The sequence below is a fragment of the Phasianus colchicus genome, chromosome 3 (genome assembly GCF_987193195.1).
Source record: "Phasianus colchicus chromosome 3, bPhaCol1.hap1.1, whole genome shotgun sequence".
NCBI lineage: Eukaryota > Metazoa > Chordata > Aves > Galliformes > Phasianidae > Phasianus > Phasianus colchicus.
In genome coordinates this window covers 7,846,906-7,864,314 of record NC_143438.1, presented here as the reverse complement: position 1 = coordinate 7,864,314, position 17,409 = coordinate 7,846,906, and the positions used below count along the sequence as shown (strand labels likewise).

The window sequence follows — 17,409 nt, the reverse complement described above, 5'->3', positions numbered from 1 at the left end:
AAAACCCAGTCAAAGCCAGTAATTGCATTTCTTTAGGCCAAACTCTGAAAGAGACTTCAGGAAGTTTCATACTACAGCTATACAAAAGCCAACATCTTACCACTTCAGCATTTGGTTTTCTGTTCTAGAACAAGAAGCATTACTGTAGAATAGGACAGTATCAGTTCGTGCAAGAATAAGTGAGCAAAAACAACAAACCAGTAACTGAAACAGATTTATATATATATATATATTTTAATATTCTATCAAATTCGTTATGTTCTAGAATGTGAGGGCTGGAAGACACAAGACCACACGAAAATAGAGAAAATTAATTGTTTTAGATCTTCTTTTCATATGCAGTCTAAAGCTCATGGTCTTACAATATTTCTGAGATTAAACAAAAGAGGAAAATTGTTTCTTTTATCAGACAAATATTATCTGGAAGAGCAAAAACAGATCTTACAACTTCACGGATGGTGAGAAATTACAGAAGATGTAGCAGCATTCTGGAGTCCAGACTGAGAAAGGGTTGATCTATCATTTACACAGCGAAGCTTCAGTTCTAAGTCAGAAAGAATTTGATCACAACTTTTCAAAGAGGTTATAGAAATCTAGTTTTCATTCAAATTAAAAATAAGTTAACGTGGAATCTCAATGAATTCACCTGGAGATAGATTAAACTAAGGTAGGAACAGGTTTAACTGGTTAAAGGTGTTCCTCTGGTCTCTATCTTCTCTAAAAGTGGGTTAGCCTCACAATGCACCCAATACGTGCAGCTCTCAACTGCACACTTGAGGCACATCAAGGCAACATCTGGCTTTGCATCATAACCCTGTTCCTTTAAGAGGAAGTCTAGCTGTGCAGACACAAAAGGAGCTGTTGTGTGCTCCAGGGAATTTACCAGTTTGAACTATGAGTCCAGTGCACTGTATCTGTTCAGTGCAAACACAGACACTGAAAGTCAAAACAAAACAAAATTATTTTCCTGAGGAAATCTACAATGCTGACACAAGCAAGGAATATAGTAGATCAAGTGCATTTCCTGTGATTCAGGATTTGACTCAAGTCAGAGATACATTCTAACGAGCACTCAAACTTCAAGATTTCCTTCAGACCATAACATTTCTTTATGTGAATACCTTAACCAAAAACTGTTGGTTTTTTTTTTTCCTCTTTTCCATAGACCACAGCCTTGAAATCCTGGCATACAGAGCTGTAACAATCAAGATTTTCTTTAAAAATATTAATGTTAATGCATTAATTGAGTTGTAAGAAAGTTAAGCCCCGCGATGATGATCTAATTTAGAATGTCAGCTTTTGGAGGAAGGCATCACAAAGCTGATCACTCAAAAATGTCAGGAATCTGAACAATCAGAATATGAATGACTGGAAAGACGTGAAATAATCACACCATTCGAGAAAAACAGGCACAAGAATTAAAAGAACAGAAAACATACTTTCATCACTAGCTCCAGCATTAATTTCTGAACCTTAGGTGACAGAAAGAAACTTAAGAAGAGGCTCTTCTGGGGGAAGGGATAAGCATTATAGATTGCATGTAAAGAAAAGTATTCCTGCCCCAAGCAACACACTGGGCATCCTAAAGCTCATGTTCCTTCGTAACCAGTAACCTAGCACTCTAAACCCCTGTTAAAAAAAAAGTCTGCTTTTGTGAAGAAGTCCCTTAAGCATCACCATATAAAACATTAAAAAAAATACATCCACAATAGTCAAAGCTTTCACATGTTTTCAAATTATTTACACTGTTGAATGCACATAAAATAGCTTACCTGCATATTTTGTAGTGTTTGATTCATCCATGGACCAGAAGCAGTGATCAAAGGCAAACACCTGTAAAAAGCACATAAAAGGAAAATGAGGAACTCAAGCTACAGAGCATCTCTTAAAGTTTTATATAAATCAACAGTTGCTTAACTGCAGACAGGCTCTACTCTTTCTACAGATCCTAAATCAGAATTGGAAAAGGCTTCAGCAATGGGAATACTTTTTGGAAATCTTAAGCACTGAAGAGCTGCAATACTTTTTCTGTCTGTACACTACAAGTCCACACTACAAAACACTGCTTAAAAAGGTGCATTATAATTGAACCAACGTATTAAACTGTTTTAAAAATTGGACACTTGAGTCAGTTAAAAAGAAATGTCCACTGTTCACAAAGCCTTGAAAAAGAGGAAAGAGTGATGAGGAATAGACAGGTGTAGTAGAGTCCCTGTGTAAATGTAAATTGCCTTCATTCTGATTCAAATTTCCATTGCTGAAACTGAAACTGCAAATGCCAGCTCTGTGTAGGTCTTACACACAGTCAGAGTATTTCTCCAAAAAAAAAAAAAAAAGAAAGAAAGAAAGAAAGACTCCATCGCTGTCTTTCAGAGTAAAGTCAAAGTCTGTAACTAGGGGGACCAGACAACAACAACAACAACAAAAACCCAAGCAAATATAAAAACAGGAAAACATCCAGCCCACGGTAAAGACATCATTACTTGATCTGAATGCAGAGGACATAAAGCGTGAAGAAGAAAAGAACAAAATACAGTGAAAATCCAGACTCAAGGATGGAGGTTGGGATTAGCTGAGAAAAACATATCATTGAAGAACAAGATGTGACAAAAAAAGGATCTTATTGAAGAATAGTAGCAATATAGCAGCAAGCCTGTGACCAGTAAACAGCATGCTGTGTCTACACGACTGAAGTAGAGAACTCAACATTTGTGTTATTAGCACTAAGTTACCAGTTCAAACAGCACCATGTGGGCTGCAATGGAGAAAGTTAACTCCATTCAGACAGACCCAAAACACATACGCTTCCATTTGCTACTTTAAAAGCAAGTGGAAGTTGTCAGTTTATTCTAATCTAGAAAATTCACTCCTCTCTTCCAAGAATTTCAGGTGACAATGCAATCTTTGCTGCCAGTAGGATGATACACGAAGCTCTGCAGTCAAAGCATCAACAAGCACAGGAAACTATGGCACTTTGTGCACTCCATCTCTTAAAATAGACATGTTCACATTCACAAATCATGACAGTTTTAGCTCATCTTTTGGACATTTTGCTGGGTTCCATAAGAAAGGAAAGAAACAAAAGAGCAGTAGTGGTATTCAGAACTAGAGGATGCATTTCCTCTTCAGGATTATATTACTAGCTTCAGCTCTAGCCTACTTCAAAGAGCAAGACTGCAAATAATTACATTAAGTGCTTCTCTTGTGTGTAAAAAGAAAAAAAACACCCTCAAATCTCTTCAATTACAGCTTTTGTAATTAACGTTATGAGAAATACATCTAAATACACAATGAATTGAACTGAATGTGCTCAAATCACAGAATGTAAAGTTCTATTCTGCATAACCTCCTCAAAAGAGACAAAACTCTAGAAAAATTCCACCAATTTGTGCCAAACCAAGGAGGTTTTTTTTATAAAAGTAGGATTTCATGACTGTAAGACATCTCCTGTATCACACGCTTGATGGCACAGCCAGTGACCAACAGCCAGCTTCACTCCTGTCCAAAAAGTAAGGCTGACCAATGTTTCTGCCAACAGTAACAAAACATCACTGAAAGCACTCAATCTGCAGAACTTGCTGAGGTGACTATGTAGCAGACATCAATACAAGATGCACACAAGTTTTACCATGCACTTCTACTACTCAAGGAAGGAACCTTAAGGAGAAAGTAGCACTGCCTAACCTAAAAGTACATAGTCCTACAGCTCAGTAGAGAAAGCCAGAAAATGACAGGCAATATAATTGTTAAAGAGACAAGCTAACAGGATGACCAGTCTAATAAAGACTCACTATGATATCAGCTAAGGGTTGCAGCTGGGTAGAAACAGAACGATATTCAATATTGCGTTTAACGCACTTGGGAACCTGCAACAGTGTCCTGTAAAAGCACTTAAAAGCCATAATTTGATTCGAGTTGCCTTTCCTTAACATCTGAGAACACTACAGTACAGACAATTAATATTAATTAATATTTGACAGTCTTATATTGCTTCAAAGACATCAAAAGATACAGTGAGCGTTCCACATTTTATCACAGTAAACTGACTGTAGATAAACTAAAGACTGAAATTCTGTTTTATATTCTGTTCTTTTGGAATCCCAAGGGAGGCAGAAAGGAATCATTTCTTTATAAAAACTGTGCCTGGGACCAAATTTTCTGTGCTGGGACTTCCAAGAGAATCTGCTTAGTGAGACACACAATGCAGGTCAATACAGAGCAAGAGCCAGGGGCCCTATTAGCAGGAATACAAGACATCCTGAGATAAACCCTCAAATGAGGAAGAAGGTGATGGATAGTTTCCTTTTTGGTTTTCAAATATGCAGAACTCTCTTGGATTGTCTGCAGACATAACATTTCCACACGACATATCTGTAGATTAGATTGTAACCAAAGTCTTCATGAAATGTCTACAAACATTCTGGGATAAAATAGCAAGATAAAATTTTGGCTTAATACAGCAACCTCGTCTCTTTTCATTTCTTCTAATTATATGCAAAATATGACAATGGTTTAAGAGAAGACTTGACAGTGAGACAATGCTTAGCTCACAAGAGTGAAACGAGTTCTGGAATTTCCTTCTGAAGAGGGAAAAAAACCCAAACAACTCCAGAACAATAATCTAACAGGGAGGTCTGAGTCACTTACTCCAATACAAACAGAAAGAGACAACTTCAAAAACCAGGACATTTCCTGCTGTTCCAGAGTGAAAGATGTAGCTTTGCCACTGAACTGTGAGCAAAACGCAGCATTTACTTCCCTTTACTTTCAGGCCTTCATAAAAGCAGGGTGCATTTTAAATATTTCTGTGCCTTTATTTGTCTTGCTTCAGCTCCAAATCTAAAGAACTCTCAGTCATCAACAGAAAAAGCCCAACCTGTTTAATAACTTTTATAGCCCAAGAATTTGTGTTTCTCTTCTCTCATTCCACTTCTGCGAACATTTTCCTTATGGGACTGACTGGGTAAAGAAAAAAAACAACAACCTAATCTCTCTGTGATCAAATTGCAAGCTGATAAATTACAAATGGAAACCCAATTGTAAGGATCCAGTCTAACAATGCCTATTCTGCTCCCTTGAAACAAAATATTATCAGCAGTGGATCACACAGGCCAGTTCAGAGAGGTTACCCAGCTACACAGGCTAATGTGTAATGACATAAGAGGTCAATACAGAAGTACTGCAAGCCAATTTAATCTATTGTCCTACACTTTTTCCCCCTGGTTAAGGTAGCAAATCATGACAGGATTATTCAGTGACTCAGTTGTGGTTTAACCCGGCAGCAGCTCAGTACCTCACAGCCATTCACACAATCCACCCCACTCGAGTGGGATAAGGGAAATAATTGGAAACAAAACAACTGGTGGGTTGAGATGAAACATCATTTCCTAACATAGAAGACAAAAACGAAAGCAAAAATGCAATGGTAACAATATATATAGCCACAATGCAATTACTTCCCACATACCAACCAATGCTCACCACCAATACACCACGAAGTGCACAATTAACTCTGTTTCAGATGAAATCAGGACATAATCATATAAACACTGACCTTGTAAAGAGACAAATTAAAACCTGTGCTTGCAGCTATTCCTCATAGAAAAGCAATTATCTGATTTATTTTAAAAAGGTAAAAATTGGTCCAAAATGATGGTGCAATAAGGAAGAGAAAAAATCTGCCTAAAAATGAAATGAAGGTAAATGTAAGATCTTAATAAGTTCTCTATTGCATGTAAAAAGCCACGACAAGGTCTTAGGCTTCTTATAGACTGCTTTCTGGAAAGCTATTAAATCCTTAAGTAATGATTACTTCAAAATATAAAATTAAAAATATGTCAAGTAAAAGAGTGCAAACTGCAGGAGCATTCAATACCTGCATAACTCATATAGCAACTGCAGGAAAACTCTTTTCTCCACTGAAACAAGGATGCAAAAAAATTAAAATTACTTAGACTGGTGATAACAGAACAGAAACTATGAGGATTCCCAACCAAAGCTATTTACAGGACAACTTAGACCTTTGGAAACAGATTCTAAACACAAGCATGAAGAGAGTAAGAAATAAAGCATTTAAGAGTAAGCTCTCAATCAGTAAGGCTCTGCAGCACCCACATAACTAAGGCACTTTATGGGAAATGCCTGTAGGACACAATCTGAACAGTGGGACCTTTTTATTTATCTATTAAGTACAAAGATGATTCTATTTTGCTGGCCTCCAGTGCAGAAGGTGCAACACATGCAGTCCTAAGAACTAAGATAAGCACACAAGCTTACCTGGGGACACTTAAATATATGCTGGCTACTACTTTCTCTTTCGATCTGAGCATGCAGAGTAACCAACTTTATTTTCTCATTGATTTTATTCTCCCTGTGATCCATTTCTCTGAAGGAGGTATGAAAAGCATTGTCAATATGAACACCAAAATGAACTCAGCAGCCAATACTCACACTGCGCACTGAAAATGCCTTTTTCATCTTTTGGAGAACACACAAAAGCAAAAGCCAAAATGTTCACCAACTTATTTCAAAACTATTATTTAAACATATTTGAACAAAGAAGAATCTGTGACAGATACAGAATTTTTTGAACTACAAAAGCATCTTTTACAAATTAGTATTAAACATATTTTGGAAAATCTATTCCATTTGGCTGTTTTAACACTGCAAGGAAAAAAAAATCCAACTGTTTGTTGTTTGAAATTCAACATTTAAAACCACCAACTGTATCCCCACAAAGACTTCCTGAATCTTCAGCTGCTCTAAGTATTTCAAGAACATCTCTGTGACCCTATGGACTCGTATTCCTGCTTTACTATTACAGGGATGTCAATTTCATCTCCACCATAACACAAATTGTAAAGTATTTTTAAAAAGTAAGCAAAATGGGAAACCGTTGACAGAAAGTTTCACACCACTTCATGTTAACACATTGGTTGGCATTCAAATGCAATCAGATGCAAGTTCATATGGATGTTTGCCAGCTCTTATGCCTGGACTCAAAATAACTCTTGGTTTTCAAATTTCAGAGGGAAATAAGCAACAAGCCTTGCAATTATTCTACTTTTTGTAATATTCTTGGCTACTGCAGCCACTAAAATAGACAGGTAAATGAAAGAAACAAGCAGTGTGTTCAGGTGGCCAAGAAGGCCAATGGCATCCTGGCTTGTACCAGGAATGATGTGGTGAGCAGGACTAGGGAAGTCATTCTGCTCCTGTACTCAGTGCTGGTGAGGCCTCACCTCGAGTACTGTGTTCAGTTCTGGGCACGTCAGCACAGAGGTATTTCTGATTCTCAAAGAATTAGAAAAGACAGCCAAGGGGTATTAACGTTTTAAATAGCCAAAACAATATTCTGCAGAACTTGTTTTTATTAGAGCCCCTAATCAATGCCTTCAACAATTAATAATTTTAAGGGCTCATGCATGCAAGTATACTTACATGAACTACTTACAGGTAATCAGTGCCATATCCAATATTAAATGCTTGCCTGATTAAGCTATACAACATGGTTAGTTTAGAAAGGAGTCTAATTTCACCTTATTGGTTCTTTTAAAATCTAATCTTCCATACAGACTAGAGCCTGGGGCTTTCAGCATTTAGCAGTGTACTGTTAAGGAACATGTTCAGTCTTGGTAAACACCATCTATGCATCTATACAATATTGAAAATGCACAGATAACACTTCATAGTCATTTCCATGTGACCAATAGATGGCTAATCAATCATGTTCTGTTTTTACAGAAAAAAAAAAAAAAAGTTATGCTTTACTGGTGAAGATACTGCTCATGTGAACCTCAAGGAAGCAATCAGCCCGACAGGTAGGGTGAACTATAGGGCTGACTAATTGGTTGCTAAAAAGAAAAGAGCATCAGTAAAGAAGAATGGGGATTTTCATTCACCAGACTTTACTACAACTGTTCAAGTAGCTAAGTGTACATTATGAATTTGCAAACAAAGTCTACACCAGTGATATAAATGGAAGTCGTTAAAGGACCTGATAAGAAGTTGAGCACAGTTTGCTGACAATCCACTGAGTGAAAAACACTAGTCCTACCACCTAAAGAGGTACAACAGAAAATCTGAAGACTGATCTTAATCCAGATCAGAACAACTGTTTTAACTGTCAAAACATCACACTAAGAGCCCAAGATCATAACATAATGAATCGTGATGTTTGCAAAAAAAGATGAAAACTCTCATACCCTTACATAACTTTTTCTACCAAAGCTTCAGAGCTATTGAGTTGGTTGGGAATCACAGTCACACATGACTAATGAAATTAGTTCATGAAATACAAAAGAAACTTTCAACACTCCCATAGTTTCATTAACAAATTTTGAAAACTGACTGTGAAGGGTCAAGAAGCATTCTCATCTCACATCATGTCTTGAAATACTCACAATATGTATTTCTACTGATGGTAAGAAGCATCTTCTGTCTCGAACTGATCAACATTTCATCATCTTAAGTTTTGGTATGATAGCTCAAGGATATCAATGACCATCTAACTATACCTAGCAATTATGTGGCCTATATACACAACTATGCAGCTGGTATGCTTTTGTGCAAGAAACTCAAGGCTGTAATTAAGCTCTTACATAACATCAATAACAACTTTATTTGCCTACAAGGGTATATGAATGGGGCAGTACAGAAAAGGAAGGCTCATGAATTTTCTTGTTGTTAAAATTACAAAAAAGAAATGGGGGCTTGCATGTTTGCTTTTTTGTCATTGTGTTTGTTAGTTTTCTTTTTAAAGTCGATGATCAAGCTCTTTTGTGCTAGGTATATTAACTGGAGTTGAAGAAGAACTTTATTGCTTTGGAAAAAAAAAAAAAAAAAGAAACTGAAAACCAGCTCCATCTTTTTAAGAGATTCAATCATTCAGGGAAAAAAATGTCAGCCCAGCATAGCATTTCAAAGCATTTCAAATGGAAATACCAGTGTTATTTACTATAATAACAATTGTCTTTTTTTTTAACCTGCTGTGATCTTAAATTATATTTGGTTTTTATGATGATTTCAATTCATGCTAGAATAGATTTTGTTCCATTCTTTCCTATCTAATGGGAATAATACAGACCACTTACTGGGATATTTTCTTCTTACACTTTAAAAAATAATCAGAATGGTGTATATTTATATATATTTATATACACACACAAAAATAGCTGTCTGAATCACATAGATATGTCAGGCATCCCAATTTTACTTCCCAGAAGGCTAACATAATACTCTGCTACACCTGTAGAAGACACCTCAGATTTGCACATAAACTATTTCCTCGAGATTTACAAATCAAAGAGAATAATGTAAAATGAACTCATTCACAATTAACTACAGCTCTCTGCTATGAAAAATAACATCCAACACAAACAAAAAGTATCCCAATAGATACATAACGCTCATTCAGCTTCTTTTCCCCTGCATTACACACAGAGTATTTTCTAAGCAAGTTCTGGTGCTCTTTGGCCACTTGGTACAAATTACTGATTCTTAAAGACAACAAAATCATAGAATCATAGGGGTTGGAAAGGACCTCTGGAGATCATTGAGTTCAACCCCCCTGCTAAAGCAGGTTCCCTACAGTACATCACACAGGAAAGCACAGAAGAAATATCTCCAAAGGAGATATCCCTGGGCAGCCTGTTCCAGTGCTCAATTACAAACAAGAGTTTGTTTTTTTCTAGATGTGTTTCACCATCTTTTAAAACAATATTCACTACAAAGAAGTATTATATGCAATAAAATGTTTTACACATTATACTTATTTATTATTTCAAAGGTATTTAGCAACGCAATTAAAATAATGGCTTATCCTAGTCATAGCTTTAAGAAGTTATATCTTCACATAATCTTCAAGTCAATTGGATTAAAATGTAATCTTTCACAGTTATGAAGTTAACTTCGAAAAATGAGGAATAGAGGTTTCTTTAAATGTGCTTTTCTTCATCAAAGCCGCATTGATCCCATACTATAGGAACATGGCAGACACTTCTGTAGTATTCAACACTTTTAAAGGAGGCCCAAACATAAAGAGAGAGAATGCTTACCTTCGGTGGTTTTCTAGAAGACGGGGAAAAAGTCAGCAACAATGAGGTGAAGAATGAGTTGACCATTCACATAAATGGAAGGCAGCAGAAAAAGAAAAGAAATAAAAACAGTCAGCACACTTCATTACCATAATCTGAACGTTTTTTTTTGTAACCCACGATGTTTTTAAGAATAATCAAATCAGAAGAAATCAGGAGATACTTACAGAATATAGCATAGATTGTTTAACAAGCATCAGTAGTTCCTTAATCATTAATATAATCATAGATTAAAAAGAGAGGAAAAAAAAATGTAACATTTCTTACAGCTATAAAATCTAACAGCACTGAGTTTAAAAATGAAAACAAGCATTCTTTGTCTTTGCCATGGAAGTCAAATCACTTCCATTTTGTGGTAAGCTAAAACAGCCTACAGATTGATAGATAAAAGCATTGGGGCAAAGCCCCTCTGACTTCAGTAGTGCTACACAACCAAGAACAAGGTAGGAGTCAAACAGTTGTCTCTTACAGTTTATAGAAATGTATAGAAACCTGTATTTTCCCTGGCCACTGAAAGCCTATGCAGAGCATGGCAAACCAAAGCAAAAACACCATTATCCTTCAGGCACAGCTCCAACTGGTGCTGTCATAAATGGAGCAGAGGTAACAAATTTCAAACTGAGGATACCAATGTAGAGTACTTTGACTTGCCCTTCAATGTTTTATGTTTACCCTGGCAGCCATGTGGTCACACAGTAAATTCAATAGTTTGTTGGGTTTTTTTGGAGGGACTGGTCACGACCACTGACATGTCTCACTAAGCAACCCTGTGCTTGCTAATGCCAGTGCAAGAGCAGAGCCAAAGATAAGATACAGAATTAAGTTGGTTTAGGCCACTCATGAAAACTACAATCTTATGCATAGCTTTAAATTAATCTGAAGTGACGCACTATAGAAACACATGAGACCAAGCCCTGCTTTCCCCCATCAAATCACAGACACAAACTCCAGAAAGACGGGGAAATAACACTTTGAACTGTCTGTCTACTGCCCCACAGCATGGAGCTCAGCAAAAAAGGCTGAAAGAAAGTCAAACACAAACACATCTTACACAATCTTTTCTGCCTACTCTCAGCTCATACCTCAGATGACACATCTGACTAAACCAGAATTACATAGCTGGCACATAACAGTGGTATAATGCAAATACACTTTGCCTCCTAGCCAAACCACCTCCAGCAGCCTTACCCTCTTATTAACAGCAGCTGCTCACCCCATAGCAAGCTCACAGACAGGTGGCTCAGAACTTGTGCTGAAATCACTCTTATCAAGTCAAAAAAATACTATTTTGCTATACCTGGAATATTTTTTCATGTAATGAATTTCCAGATGCGATGGAAGTTCAAGTTTGTCAGCTCATCTAAGCCCAAGGTTTAGTATCAGCTCTAAACTTTCTATTCCTACATTAAAGAGATGCTGCTACTGAGGGAAGTTACCCAGACCTCTTAGAAAATGTTTTCATTTATTTCAAATGCACTCACGTCTTGAGAAATAATTCAAGAACGTAACAGCTTTCCTAGGGAATTCCATATAGGTAGCTGTTGTAGTTCAGTAGGATCCCCATTCAGTAGGGTCAACTATTAGTCAAAGAAAACAAGTGTCAACAAAAAGTTTACCAACTAGTTTTCTGTTTGATAAGCCTCATATGGATAAGGGGTACAGAACATCACTTCAGTAAACAACTCCTTTTGCACATTTTGTAACACATTTCCTTAAGCAATGCAAGCCTTTTAGGAAGTTCTCTCTCACTTTCCTCTGGTGGTCGCTCTAAGGAAAACAGAGCAGCAACTTTTTGTATCAGTGCTGGACAGCTGGAGTTCCCCCATTGGAAGCGAGATCCATTGCAGCTTCCTGGATGTCAAGGCATCAGGAGCTGCAGCTGAACTCCTCAGGCACCTGCCAGCCTCATCACTAGCAACATGAGCAAAGGCCTCTGGAAATCAGTTACCTTGCTCTAGAGGATATGATTTCTTTAAGCCACTTGAAAATTCCAGCTAAGTAAGTCACTGTAACCTTATTCTGGCAATGACTCAGATGGAGGTACAAATACTTTGTTCAGTCAAAGGACTCAGACTAATAAAAAAAATAACTGCTTACAGTTCTACTGAAATCACAACTTAAAGTTGTCTTATAAAACATGTGTTAGCCTCAATTTTCCATCAAAATATGCTGCTTTCTTTTTTTTTTTTTTTTTTTTTCATATGTGCTTCATAGTTTCTTCCCTGTCCCAGAAGCCAGCATCTTTTCAGCTTCACAAAAACTTGGGTTTCTCTCACTTTTTATCACACCTTGACCAAGCAGATCTGGTGATTCAGTATCACAGCTTGGGGGGGGGGGGGGAAGAGGACAGCAGATCACAGAGCTACAGCAATTGACATTCTTACTTCCCAGACTTATGCCATGTTTAAACATCAATGTTCCATCAACCACTGTGCCGATGACAACATGGAGGTATATCTTTTGAACAGTAACAAAATCTCCTCTAAACCAAGCAGCCAAGGAGTATCACAGTTATCTATTCCTGTAATGTGTCTGCACAATAGCACGTTTTTGTTTAATCTGACAAAGGACAATTTATTCTCTGACATATCCAGAATTCAAAACCAAAGTAATCACCACCAAAAACCTGAAAAATATTCTCATCCTTAGGAGGAAGTGCAAATTGCAATTACCTTGAAGCCAACTGCACTATTAAACTTCCTCTTTTGTCCTGAAAAAATCATGGTATAGCAAAATGTCACTAGAATTATTTTTTAATTATGCTGAGAAGTTTACTGTCGTTTGCCCCTGGGGACCTACTCCAGCTTTATCTTCTGCAGCAGCACCAAGTCTCTCCTTTTCTGCCTGGCAAATATGAAAGATGCAGAGCTCTTGGAGTGGGTCCAGAGGAGAGCCACTAAAATGATCAGAAGGCTGGAGCACCTCTCCTATGAAGAAAGGTTGAAGGAACTGGGATTGTTTAGCCTGGAGAAGAGAAGGCTCCGGGGAGACCTCAGTTGAAGGGAGCCTATCAACAGGAGGGGGAATGACTGTTTACATGGGTTGATAGCGATGGGATAAGGGGGAATAGTTTTAAACTAAGACAGGGGAGGTTTAGGTTAGATATTAGGAGGAATTTTTTTTTTTTTTTACTCAGAGGGTGGTGATGCACTGGAACAGGTTGCCCAAGGAGGTTGTGGATGCCCCATCCCTGGAGGCATTCAAGGCCAGGCTGGATGTGGCTCTGGGCAGCCTGGGCTGGTGGTTGGTGACCCTGCACATAGCAGGGGGTTGGAACTGGATGATTAGACCATTCTATGATTCTATGATAAATATGCCAAAATCTCAACTCAGAACATCTCTATCTCAAATGCATAAAATAAGGTTCAGTTCTGTTATGTGTTCAGTTCAATGTTCTGTGCAACATGAATGTGAAGTCTACTTACCTGTATCAATGTTTTCTCTCTGCCATCTACCATAAACTCTCCATGACAGCATACAATGAGATGTGTTTAATAATAAGGAATAAGCTAGCATTACATACTGTGACCAGAAAACTAGCGCTGTTTAACAGGGAGCAATAGAAGACATTCCTTCACTGTGGGCACCCGTGGTACTGTCACTTTAATGACAGTTGAGTTCAGAACACCACGAATGAGAATGGCTTTTGTCCCTTAGTGATGTTGTCAGCATTCCCAACCAAAAGCCACTTCGACCAGAGAAAAAGTCATCTCAAACATCAAAAAACGTGAAAGCATTGGTAAACGTTTCCCCCACCTAATCCTTCCATCTAATTATGCTTCACCAGCAGCCTTTGAGAATGTCATCTGTGGCAGGGGTAAGGTGCTTTTTAAAATGATCCTGTAGGTATAAACCCAGGTATTCCACGTTTAAGGAGACGGGGGAGGAAAACGCATTTGAAAAGTAGGTCTTAGTCTCTCTGGAACGACACCCACACAATCCAATTCTTCTCCAATTGGACCATGCTAAGAAGCCAAGTAGGTCACAATTATACTATAATTACATCATATTCTGGAAAGTATTCTGTGGATTCTTTTCCTTTCTCACAATCAGCTAATGAAGACAAAGCAGTAATAACCAGCTATGTTAAGTAACCACAGGTAGTATCTATAGCAGATGATGAACCAACCACAGGGTTTCCAGCTTGCTCTTCCAAGCTGACTCCACTGCTGACTCCAGCAAAAATCATTATCCAAAACACTGACTCTGAAATGCCTTTTTGCTCTCATCGCATGTGCAATCACAGCAAATTTGCAGTAGTCACTATTTTCCCAAATATATAATTAAATGTTTATATGTAGTGGCTATACAGTCATCAAGGTAGTTTTCAGGATCACTGGCCAGAAGAATTATTAAAAACAATATCCAGTATACTAGAAAAGGGGAGAAAAATCTTTTTTTTATTTTAATAAGTTGAATGATATTCTTTCTTTCTTCTGTGAGCATAAAGATCAGCAAATTGAGATCATCCTGACGGATATAGAAAATGTTTCCACGTTTATTTTTGGGCTCTCCCTGGCAGCATTTAATAGCTACAGTTTTCACATCTTGCCTTTCACATGTTCCTCACATGCAGGAGGAATATTATGTTGAGAATTCTGTAATATCAGGGAATGAATGGGCCCTTTATATGAGCCTACAACCTGACTGTTCCCAGCTATGTCAAGTTGGAACAGGTTATCAAACTTGTTATGCTTTCATGTACCTGGAAGGATATAGCTTTATACTCCTCCCATCCTCAATTTCAGCCTTTCCTTTTATTACCACCCTTCCAGCCTTTGGAACCCTAAGGACAAGTTGATCACAATAAATATAATATTTTTTTCTGAGTGTTTTTGGTGGTGTTCTGTTGTCATTCTTTTGGTTTCTTCTGTTTTTAAATCAGATTGCCAGTAATGTAAGCCAAGAACATCCCAGAATCTGTACGTGTTTGCATCATTCAGAGGTAGATTGCAGGTGAAGTAACCAGTAGTAGGATCACCATAACAAATGCCTCTTGCTTTATTTGATCAAAGTAACTGCATTGTTTGCCTGGGTATATAAGGCTGTAAGAGTGGTTGCAGCAGAGATAGCAGACATTCAGCACTCACACCTAGGAACTGCAAGTATTGTAAGAATAGAGATGAGGGTTTTTTTTCCATTATCCCTCAGAGGGATATCCTGCAACTTTAGGACCCCCCACTGTTGAGTGGTTTATCACTGCAGGTTGTTACTTGCAGGCCTGATACTATGCATCTTAAAAAGTATGTATATGCTTTGTTAATGGGTACTACTTAATAAAAGCATGTATCTGGAAAAGGATTACAGTCTGTCATAGTAACTATTTCAGTGATCATGTGTTGAGAAGCATTAGCAACTTCTCATTTTCTCCAAAACACAGAGAAAAAGAGATTTATTCGCCCATTTCCTCCTTCTACTCTTTAAAGGCAGGAGAAGGTCAAAGGAAATGGGGCAATGCCCTGAAAGGGAAGTGTCCTAGCTTTGTACTTGGCTGGGGCACCTCTGGTAGAGCTGGCTAATGAAAAAACCAGCATCACAATTCAGGACCAGGGTTCCCAGAACACATACTTTATATACTGTTGAACTTTTTTTTTTTATATACAAATATTTTATATTTTTGCATAAGTTGGGTAGAACATACCCTGTTCAATCCTCCTATCCAGCAAAAGTCTGTTCTATAGAAAAAAGAATTGTGAAATACAAATATTTTAACAAGTAAAGCAGTTTGACCAAGTGCTTGCATAGTGACATAGCTGATCATAATAAGAAACATCACGAAACAAACCAACACAGATGAAAACACTAAAAATAGGTTGCTCTCTAGCTTTATGAAAGCACTGTATCAAGGAACTGTGAGCTATGCACTGGTGCCCAATGGAAAGAGAGAAAAGCCAAACACTGAAATCAGTTCTGCAGAACAAGTTAAGTAAAACAGGCATTACAGTAGCAGAGTGACTATCATTGCATAAAAACACCCTCTAGAAAACGACTGGTTATTCCACCATATCAAGGTTCCACTCCAATAACCTGATCTCACTCACTGCAGCAGTGATAAAAGAAAAAAAAAAAAAGAAATGCAGCACAGGTTATAAGACCAGCACAAGGTCACAAAAATAAGTGAAAGACATTTACAAGATAGAAAACAGCACCAACTGTGCTGGAACACATCTAGTCCCTAAACTACCTTTCACTACAAGTTCTGACTATTTTTACTACATTTACATCAGCAATGTATTGACATGAAGTTCAGGTAGTTCTAATTTTTACAAAAAAAACACTCAAGTTCAAGCAAAAACAACTTCTGTTGGCAGCTTGAAAAGCACCATCTAACTGCAAAAGCAAGCTACTCTGCAAACAGCCACTGGCTTAGGAATAGAGCCAGCACCCATATGCAGAAAGATTAATCCATAACTCTGATTGTTCTCTAAAGAAAATTCTGTCCACTCAGCCATCCTTCAACATAATCTTTTTTCTTTTTTCTTTTTTTTTTTTTCTTGTAAGATAAAAAGATAGTAGTATCACCCCATTTCAGCTAATTGGCTTAGTTTTACTGAAAAAGTAAAAATTGACTCAATCAAAGTGTCGTTTTGCTCTGCAATAGAAGAAACCTTACTGCTGAGACCACTATCCAGAATTTATCACGTCAAATAATCTATTCTCCACAAGTCTTAAACACCACTCATTCAAAGCTTGTTCAAGACTAGTTATTGTAACAAGCATCTCCTACCGAAGTACAAGACAATCACAATAGTGTGCCTATATTAACATCAAAGTAAAGTAGCTCACAGCAAAATAGCAAAGGAATGTAAGATGCAGTGATTGTTATTAAAAGTAGTTGCCAAAAACTGATTCCCTAAAACTGATTATTTTCTCGCTTTTTTCAGTAAAAGTGAATGCTAAGGATTCTAAATTAGAAGATTTTTGCTAAGTAATCAATCAGGGTAAGATAAGAGAAACGAGTCATATCTCAGAAGCAGGGAGCTGTCAGCTATTAAGCTAGTCTTCAATGACTGATTCTCAGCCTGAATTGAATGAAACTTTTGTCTGGACAAACACTCTATGTTTCTGTAAAGCATGTGGAAAGGCATTCTAGCAGTGTTAATAAAGTTACCATGGCATTTATTAGGGAGCTATTATTCCAATGTTTTTGCATTTATTTCTTGCACTCACAAGGAGAAAAACGTCCTGTGCATTAACTGGCATTTCAACTCTGTGCACACACACTACGGAGAGCAACACATCAGGGTGTTAGCTGCACCCAACAACTAACTGCCCCTTATCTCTCCAATGTCAAAGGAAAAAGTTCCCTTTTCAT

The 17,409-nt window shown here is 37.5% G+C and overlaps 1 protein-coding gene across 8 annotated transcripts in view; it reads right to left on the bottom strand.

Moving 5' to 3' along the window:
- Positions 1-17,409, bottom strand: part of KIF13A (kinesin family member 13A) — a 123,873-nt gene that overhangs the window by 71,509 nt on the left and 34,955 nt on the right. For all 8 annotated transcript variants that reach the window (XM_090136882.1, XM_090136883.1, XM_090136877.1 and 5 more), the window contains 2 exons: positions 10,056-10,068; positions 1,773-1,833 (listed from right to left, as the gene is read on the bottom strand). In XM_090136882.1, coding sequence (XP_089993008.1) covers positions 1,773-1,833; positions 10,056-10,068 — 74 coding nt within the window. The remainder of the gene's footprint in view (positions 1-1,772; positions 1,834-10,055; positions 10,069-17,409) is intronic.